At 50.2% G+C, this 9110-nt stretch overlaps 1 protein-coding gene across 1 annotated transcript in view; it reads right to left on the bottom strand.

The window, feature by feature from the left end:
- Nucleotides 1–7: 7 nt before the first annotated feature.
- LOC133120296 (monofunctional C1-tetrahydrofolate synthase, mitochondrial-like) overlaps nt 8–9110 on the bottom strand; it is a gene marked incomplete at both ends in the record, with an annotated part of 13942 nt that continues 4839 nt past the window's right edge. The window contains 7 exons of the mRNA XM_061230287.1: nt 8–56; nt 284–377; nt 3892–4032; nt 4566–4642; nt 5692–5794; nt 7352–7426; nt 7859–7966. Coding sequence (XP_061086271.1) covers nt 8–56; nt 284–377; nt 3892–4032; nt 4566–4642; nt 5692–5794; nt 7352–7426; nt 7859–7966 — 647 coding nt within the window. The remainder of the gene's footprint in view (nt 57–283; nt 378–3891; nt 4033–4565; nt 4643–5691; nt 5795–7351; nt 7427–7858; nt 7967–9110) is intronic.

Below are 9110 nucleotides of genomic sequence, written 5' to 3'. Positions count from 1 at the left end.
CCCTCACCCTGCCGCAGAGTCAAACGCTCTCTTCCGTGTGCAGGGACTTGTGTGCACTGCAGAAGAGAGATCGCGTCATTTTAGAGAGCGTCTTTCCGGACGTTCCCCCAGCTGTGCGTGTGACTGCCCCCCCCCCCCCTCCTGTTAGGGCTCTTATCAGTTCATCACTGCGCCCCCAAGCCCATCCCTTCCTGCTTGGCTTGTCGTTTAGCACGAAGGCGTTCCCTAAACCCGCGAGGCTCACAGGCCAGCGTAAGGAGGGGAAACGTTTCGCCACAGGTACCGCGCTCCGGGGTCCAGAGACTCACCTCCAGCGTCTGCATCAGCGTGGGCTTGATGGCGTCCTTCATCAGCACGGCGAGGGCCCCCGTCACGCCCTGAGAGAGAGAGAGAGAGAGAGAGAGAGGGGGGGGGGGGGGAGAGGGGGGGAGAGAGAGGGAGGGAGAGTGAGAGAGAGAGGGGGGGAGGGGGGGAGGGAGAGGGGGGGAGAGAGAGGGAGGGAGAGTGAGAGAGAGAGAGGGAGAGAGGAGGGGAGAGAGAGGGAGGGATAGTGTGGGAGGGAGTGAGAGAGAGAGAGAGAGGGAGAGGGGGGAGAGAGAGTGAGAGAGAGGGGGAGACAGAGAGAGAGTGAGATAGAGGGAGAGAGAGTGAGAGAGAGAGTGAGATAGACGGAGATGGGGAGAGAGTGGGAGGGATGGAGAGAGGGAAAGAAAGGGATGAGAGAGTGGGGGAGATAGAGGGAGAGGGAAAGAGAGAGGGGGGAAGGAGGGAGAGAGGGGGAGAGGGAGATGAGGGAAAGTGGGGGAGATGGGGGAGAGAGGGAGAGGGAGAGAGAGAGAGAGAGAGAGAGGGGGAGAGAGAGTGGGAGATCATATCCAAAGATTGATTAATAGTTCTAATCACGGAGCAAAAATGCTGAATGTATACTTTCACAACTTTTTGTTTGTCCTAAAATATGAAGCGCTTTCTCCTAATCTCGTAATCTAAGCATGTCGATTAATTACCGATATGCACACGAGGGGGATATCTGTACTGTGACTCACACACTAAAACGTCCAATAATTCAACTCTTATCAAAATAAGGACCATCTGCACTCATAAAGAGTCGATGCAACACCGTTTACATTTTACTAAAAACAAGTCCCAACACCGCCCTCCCCCCCCCCCCGCATCACAACCCTTAATTCCCAACACAAGACCTAATTTACAGAATAATGGTACAAACGGGAAGTGTCACATCACACATCAACAAACTCTATCGACAAAAAATGAATAAATAAATAAAAATACAACAAACTCATCAGATAGCCCCATGACATCACCAGTAGTCCAACATTTCCCTTTTGGCGAGCTCCAAGCGTCACACATCGTAAACGCAGATTTATTTCTCCGCGATTAATTCACGAGGACTGGGGAAAGTTATCATAACTCCGCTGATTAATGACAGACGGTCTTCGCACTGACACTCAGCCCATCTGCAGCAACGTCTCCCAGAAACCAGAACCCGCCATGTGGAAAGAATCAAGTTCACCCACAGAGCGCTCGGAGGGGGACGAAGCCAGTTTAGCGGTGGGATTTTCGGCGCTGCGTTTCGCTCTGAAACCAATAAAACAGCCGAATCGTGAAGATGACGGAGGGGGCCCTGTCGGCCCGAGAGCGTGTAACCCGCAGAACGCCGAGGTAACCGCACGCAGATGCTCCCGACATGAAGACGTCCAGAGACGACGCAGAACCGTGCAGAACAGCCGTCGGGCCTTCTCGTCGTCTAATCCAAAGGCTAAATAAGTCTACGTAACAGCAGTAACAGGTATTCGTAAGTCTTCATAAGTTGACCTGAGCCTAAAGGCACTTAATAACCATTAATAACCATTTCATAAACATTGCCATTGGCGACTCATTACCTCTGACGGTAGAAGTGTACTTTGCATTCTACGGTTACAGAAGCTGCTTCTTATACCTTTTCAACCAATCAAAATGGCTATGCTATATTACTCTTTCGAGCCCCTATTAAAAACCCCAAAAAAGAAATTCTCAACATTCGCAATTTTCTCAACCTAACCCAAAACCCCCCCGGGGAATTGGGTGGAGCCACTTGGGACTAAGGGAGGCCAAAAAGTTCATTTCGAACCCACCCTAACCTCCCCCGGTATCTTGCACATATCTCTGTTACCTGATGACATGTCGCATTCTGATAGCATTCTGACCGCCGTAGCCAAGCACTGAAAGCACAGCTGTATAGGAGTACACGCTAACGTGGTGCAGAGACGAGAGTGGATCACAGACCGACAGCGGAGGCGCTACGTTACGTCCCCGGTCACGCGCGGGAGCGAAGCGGGCGTTAGCCCACAGGCAGAACAGCCGGGGAGAAGAGGGGGATGGGAAAAAAAGAAAACGAAAAGTAAGCAAGCTCCTAAATCCCAGAACAAGCATGTTAGTATGATTTATGGGGGCCAGGGGGGCGGTCTGCGGGCCTGTTCTGAGTTTGGTCCCTCGCTGCGGGATGCTACGGGGTGAGTTTAGGTTACGCCCAGGTCAAGAGCGGGAACCGTCTTTCCTCGCATCGCTCCACGCCTTCCCGCGGTCGTGGCGCAGATTTAAAACGCGCTCCTACGCTCACGCGGAAGGGAAATGTTTCACCGCGCGCTCCACGCTGACAGAGCCCGCTGTTTCACCAACGCCGACGCTGAGGATCGCAAACGGCCTCGAAGCGGGACGAGAACCCACAGTATGGTGGGCTCACAAAAAAAATAAACCAAAAACAAACAAAGTAATGAGCATTTGGATATTTAGCTTATGTTGAGAATGTTTGAGGTCAGCGTTCGTAATCTTTTGCCTTGTGTCGGGTTGTCTTTAAAAGGCAGTCTTTATTTATACAACTTAAACATTACCCACTTTTGATGATCTCTGGTATTTTGAGGGTTGTACTAATATTCAATTTAACCCTTTAATGTGTGAGGTCACAAATATCTGATGAGACTGTTTTTAACTGAACATTGCAATGTTGATTTTGAAAACAAATATTGCAACAAAAAAAAAACCCTATTATTAAAAAGGGTTAAATATACTTAATGTACGATTCAACTGCTCCAGGTATTACACCTCGCTTCACATCTTTGCAATTAAATATGTGGAAAATGTAATTCCCCCGAACCCCAGGCTTGGGGTCTTAACACTAACCCCCGAACGATCAAAATGGCCTTTCAGCTTAGGGTCGAACACAAATGCTCGAGAAACCGTTTAGCCACATGCTAAGCCAGCCACTACATCAGGGGGATTACCTATGACTATAGACTTCAGCCAATGGGATTTTGGGGTTTAAAGAAACGTCCCGGGGTTTGGAGAGAGGGAGAGAGGGACAGGGAAGGGGGACATTGTCCATCATCACTGGGACCTCTGAGTTTGATTTACACAAAAACACCACTATCCTACTTCTGTTTTTTTTTCCAGACTTTACGGAGTAATGGAAAATAAATTAATCCTATTTATAAACCAAATCAGAAACCACTCCTTTTCTCTGGGGGATGACATAACGTGCGTCGTATCTGATCTGGTTCCGACTGGATCGCCCCATTGGCAAATCTTCCAACTTAGAAGAAAAACTGGCAATATTTGTTTCTTATTTAGCAAAAACAAACGCGAAAGAAGCCGGTTGAGTCCAGTGTGCTTGGCTTAGCCATCTCCACCTCGACTTATTTCGCTATATGACACAAAGATATTGCCATTGAGGTAAGCTTGTCAAGCCACCATTAACCTAAAACAAGCTAACGCGCTCTACTTGAGTGAGAAAATAAGATTTGAAGTCACATTAGCAGACTGGAAGGCTGGTGAAGAGTCGTGTTTTCACGGTGTGGACAGGGCGTCAGCCAGACCCGCCGGGCCGGGTATACGCACCAGGTCGTCGGCGGTGACGGGCTGCCCCGCCCGGCTGGACCCCACCACCATCCGGCCGAGCCGCGCCCTCATGTCCCCCAGCCCGTCCGTCAGGGCCAGGATGGCCATGATCTCGCTGGCCACGGCGATGTCGAACTGGGTCTGCGGGGGCGAGAGAGAGAGGGGGGGGGAGACAGCCACAGTGAGCCTGGGGCAGTGGCCCTCGCTCCCGGTCCTGGAGAGCCGCTGGTTTCAATTTTCCCCTTAATACCAGCAACCGATTCAGACCCAAGAAAGCAGGTGAGGTAAATGGTAAATGGCAGGCATTTATATAGCGCCTTTATCCAAAAGCGCCGTACAATTGATGCTTCTCCATTCACCTGTTCATACACACACTCACGCACCGACAGCGATTGGCTGCCGTGCAAGGCGCCGACCGGCTCGTCAGGAGCATTTGGGGGTTAGGTGTCTTGCTCAGGGGACACTTCAACACAGCCCGGGCGGGGGATCGAACCGGCAACCCTCCGACTGCCAGACGACTGCTCTCACTGCCTGAGCCATGTCGCCTCGCCATGAGGTGAGTTAACTGTGTAATTAACTGATTTAATCGATCAATTAGGTGCCGAGTAACAACGAAAGCCCCCCCCCCCCACAACCCAAAACCGCAATTTTGTGTTCAGGGTCCCCCCGCGTACCTGGCGCACGTGACCTTTCTCCGTGTTGGCCTGTCCCACGGTGATCTTCCGTAGGAAGCGGTCGTTGGTGTCGACCACTGAGAAACGGGGAGAGGAGACACAGGCCTGTCCGTAACGCCGTTTTGTGAAACAGATTGTCAACTCGACCCTTTAATGTGCAAGATGGCAAATATGTGCTGAGTGAATCTTCCCAACTGCTCTTTTTTTAACCTTTTAATTTTGAATTTAGACTTCTTTGCTTCGCTTGCCCTAATTTTAATCAATTGTAATCCTGCTGCAAGAGTCACTATTGATAATTGACAGCAATGGCGTTCTATACATTATCAATATTGTGCTTTTTATGTCTTTGCAAATCACAGTGTTCAGTTCCAACAAAGGTGGGCTCAAAGCGATTTCTAGGCGTAACGTGTAGCGTTTAAACAGAGCGGTCGACTTGGGAGGGGAATTGTTTGGACAGTGATAAGGGATTGCACCGTGTCACTGCTCCCGATCTCTGTCAAAACAGAGAGAACTCGGAACAGATGTAGGAGCCGTCTCATTGGCCGGTCGGTTTATATTAAAACCGAACCACCATGATGAAATTTATGGCTGATTTTAACGGTCTGCGTTTGAGTTATGACCAGAAAATGACCAGAGGAGCCTACTTTCACACTAAAAGGAGGGGGGGGGGGGGGGGCAGGGTGCGGGACAAGGGTGGGTGGGGGTGGGGGGGTTGTGTTTATATTCCTTTTCGTAGGCCCTAAAGGAAAGCTGATTTTAATTTACTAACCCCCCCCCACCAGACGTGCACTCCTGAACCCAGAGTAAATACCCCATCAGTCAATAAGGAGTTTCCATTGTGGTCCTGGGGGAGCCAAGAACAACAGTGCCCCCCCCACACGCCCCCACGTCTGTGTAAAAGGGGCACCCCCGAAAACAGCTGGGTCTAGGACCCCTCCCTCCCTCCCGCGTAGCGTGTATGAAGTTAGCGTTAGCAGTGCGGAGCATTACGAACCCACCAGCAGAGATGGGCGGTACACTGCAAAAATATACCGATTTCGGTCTCCGTAATAAGACTTATTTTTTCTCTCTCAAGTCCCCAAAACGCAGGCAGCCCCCGCTCCCCCTCCCCCCCCCCCTCCCTTACCTCTCTGCCACGTGACCTTTTCGGGGTCAAGGTCGAGGCGCACGAACGCGCTGACCTCCTTGGGTGAGAGCGAGGCGGGGTTCGTCTCGCTGATGCCAAGCCGCTGCGGGACAAACAGAAAGCACACGGAGTTAGAGGAGCTCCAGGCCGGTCACGAGACCCTCAAATCTCATTCTCCTCCTCTCAGATAGAACATATGAGCTCGTTTTAGAGTTGGCGTCTGCGTGAAGTGACATTTTCCTATCCCACTGCAAGTCTTGACAAGAGTCAAACCGGCACAGCTCACTGGCAATATCTTTGTCTTATTTGGCAAAAATGTAGGAGAACTTCTTGAAGTCACCAATAGTGCCCTGTTGGTAGAACATGAACGGACAATGAAAAGGTTGTGGGTCATAAAGGACTACAAAATATAGTTAAACAATGGCTCATGGTTCATGATCCCGTATGTCGATTTGGATGAAAACGTCCAATAACAATAAGAAGCACGTTTGGTTTTTTGTCATCTTGCTTACACCTCAAACGGTTAAAATAGCAGTCACAGCGAGACTGTTTTATGGCGTCAGAGAGACATCGATGTCAAGCCGTACCAACGTGTGTGACCACAGGAGAGCCATCGTTTTAGTGATGGGGAGGCAGTGAGAGTTATTTGCGAAAGGCTCGCAGGTTTGAATCCCAGTGGGCAGCACAGCTGTGGTACCCTAGCGGAAGACGACCACGCTCAAGGAGCATCATGGGAAGCCTCCAGGTTGCCAGATCGATAAGATGCGCGATGTGTAGCTGTGCAGATAATTGATTATCACAAGAGAACATTCTCCCCGCAGAAGCCCTGCCTGTCCTCACGTTTATGAATATTTCATGGCCTGAACTTTTTCCCTCGTGTGTGCAGCGAGGTTGGGCTATCCCCAAACATCCTTTTGTTTCTGCGGTTCTCTGCAAGCCTCGTCCCTGATCGATCTCGGCCCACCCCGCTAACTTCAGTCCGGGCTAGGCATCACTCACAGAACTCTCGGGAAAACGACGCAAATTAAAGCGCCTAAAACTGTCAGAATGTTACTCCTCTCCGTCCCACACACGACCTTCAACACCAGGACGACCCAGCGCTCAGCATTTCCATCACTGGGCTGTTCGATTTCCATCTCAACAAGGCCACCTAGTGGTAGTCTTCAAAACGGCATGCATTTCCCAAATTCAAAAACAAGCTGTAATCAAAAATGACTTTTTCCTTTTTAGTCCACGTCTTAAAGTTCCATAAAATGTATTAAATTGTAATGCTCGTACATTTTCACAGCTTTTTCCCCATCCACTACCCAGAAAATTATTTGAAGTTAGATTTTATGTCATTGTGTACCAGTGGGCGTGTCCATCAAACACCTGTCAATTTTCTGTTCCCATCCAATCAACATTGTTTCACACAGCGGAGCGTATTCGTCCCCCACCTCATCGATCAAATTGACTCCCCGCCCACCCAAAGTCCTGAAGATTTGTTTCACTCTCGTACACATCATATGGTGGAAGCTAGTGCTGCTCTAACTTCCCTTTCAGCGCGCCTTTAAACCGACCAATGAGCTGGACCACTGTGCGCATAAACAGGGCAGGTGAACAGGCACTTACCTGTAGTCTGGTTATCTGTATGGGGGAAAGCAGACAGATGGGCACTTACCTGTAGTCTGGTTATCTGAATGGGGGAGAACCTTCTGGAGCCATTCACAGAGGGGACCAGTCTGTTAAACAGAGCCTGAGGAGAATATGGAGCGGTCAGATTTCAGCACGCTAACCGTGCTCAACACACTCACAACTCTGGAATAGTAACAGAAACAGGTCAGAACTAACGTGTTTGGTTTAAGTAGTGGTTATGCACTCGTGACAATCTGACCCATCAGTGGGCAAGTTGTGAGACCATGTCAACTTGTCACATTGGATTTTTCAACAAATAAGAACACAACCAAGTCCTTCTGAATATACACGTTTTTTTCAAAGGACCAAAGGCCCATCCAAATTCAACGAGCTTCACGGTTCAAAATCGCGATTGGCAGATCGTCACTGTTCATCAGAGCGGATGCTCGTATCGTTGCGGTTCTAGTTACGGTTTTACAGTCGCGGTTCTTGGTGCGGACGGGGGCCTGAATTGGGCCGGTCGCCACGGCGCCCCCGGGGTCGCCCCTCTCACCCTGTCGGACTGCGTGGCCTCGTGCAGGATCCGGGCGTCGACGGCGGCGGCCACCAGGTTGTTGGCGGCGGTGATGGCGTGGATGTCCCCCGTCAGGTGAAGGTTGAACTGAGGACAGACCAGAGCAGACCATCGGCCAACTGTGCGGAGTTATTCCCCCCGCCCCCCCTCCCAAGCAAACGTCAAATACAACAGCGTCACTCGCAAATTCTGACGCTGCATCCATCCAGCCAAAACTGGTATATCCGTTTATCTATATGGAAATGCACGCAAGCACAATGGACTCGAATGCGAGGATAAAGTGGACATAGTCAGCTTCAACTTGAGGGACATCCACGTAGGGTGATCTGCGTAGTAGGAATTACAACCCTTATTATACACTGTTATGTTTGTCGTTACTTCATTATAGTTCAGGAGATTTACTTTTCGGACTCTTATTATTTCGGAACGACGCAATCGCTGACGATCATCGAACGAAATCACGCAGGGAAAACCCCAACCGCAGCACGACGACGTTAGCCAATCACAGGCGACCCTTCCGTCTTCAGATATCCCAGAGTCCCCCGGGGCGGCGCTACCGCGGGCGAACATCGTGTCAAGCCAGATGTGCGCTGGTGCTCATGGGAGTTTTCATGCCCCTGGATCCTCACAGACGGTCACACTGCCATCATTAGTCTCCTCTAAATTGGAAGCCATTTACGGACACAAGGCGACTCTGTTCAGCTCTCCGTCTCCACAAGATGGAGGACCCAAGGCACAGCACGGATCCAATAAAGCCGCAAAATGGGCTGAAGGAAACGTTTCTTTATACATTTATTTATTTATTTATTAACCTGTATTCATCACACAGGGTAGGGTGACTGAGCACGTAAGCTCTTTTGCAGTAACGCCCTGCAAATGCCCCTCAGTCTAACCTGCATGTCTTTGGACAGTGGGAGGAAACCCACACAGTTACGGGGAGAACATGCAGCCTCCACACAGTTGGGAGTCAAACCCGGGCGAGACAACAGTGCTATCCACTGCTCCACAGTGCCGTCTGAAACACCAAGAAACATTACATTACATTACATTACATTATTAGCATTTGCTCAAGGGCCCAACGGCTGTGCGGATCTTATTGTGGCTACCTTGCGTATCCCAGTCATTTACCTTAACCACTACGCTACAGGCCGTCCTCCAGGAAACCATGCATATCCTGCAAACAGCTTCAGAGGTGAATTAGACCACACATACAGAGACAGACACAGAGGGG

This window comes from Conger conger, unplaced genomic scaffold (assembly GCF_963514075.1).
Source record: "Conger conger unplaced genomic scaffold, fConCon1.1 SCAFFOLD_217, whole genome shotgun sequence".
NCBI classification, from domain to species: Eukaryota; Metazoa; Chordata; class Actinopteri; order Anguilliformes; family Congridae; genus Conger; species Conger conger.
The sequence above is the reverse complement of the archived record's forward strand: the minus strand, read 5'-3'. Positions and strand labels throughout refer to the sequence as shown.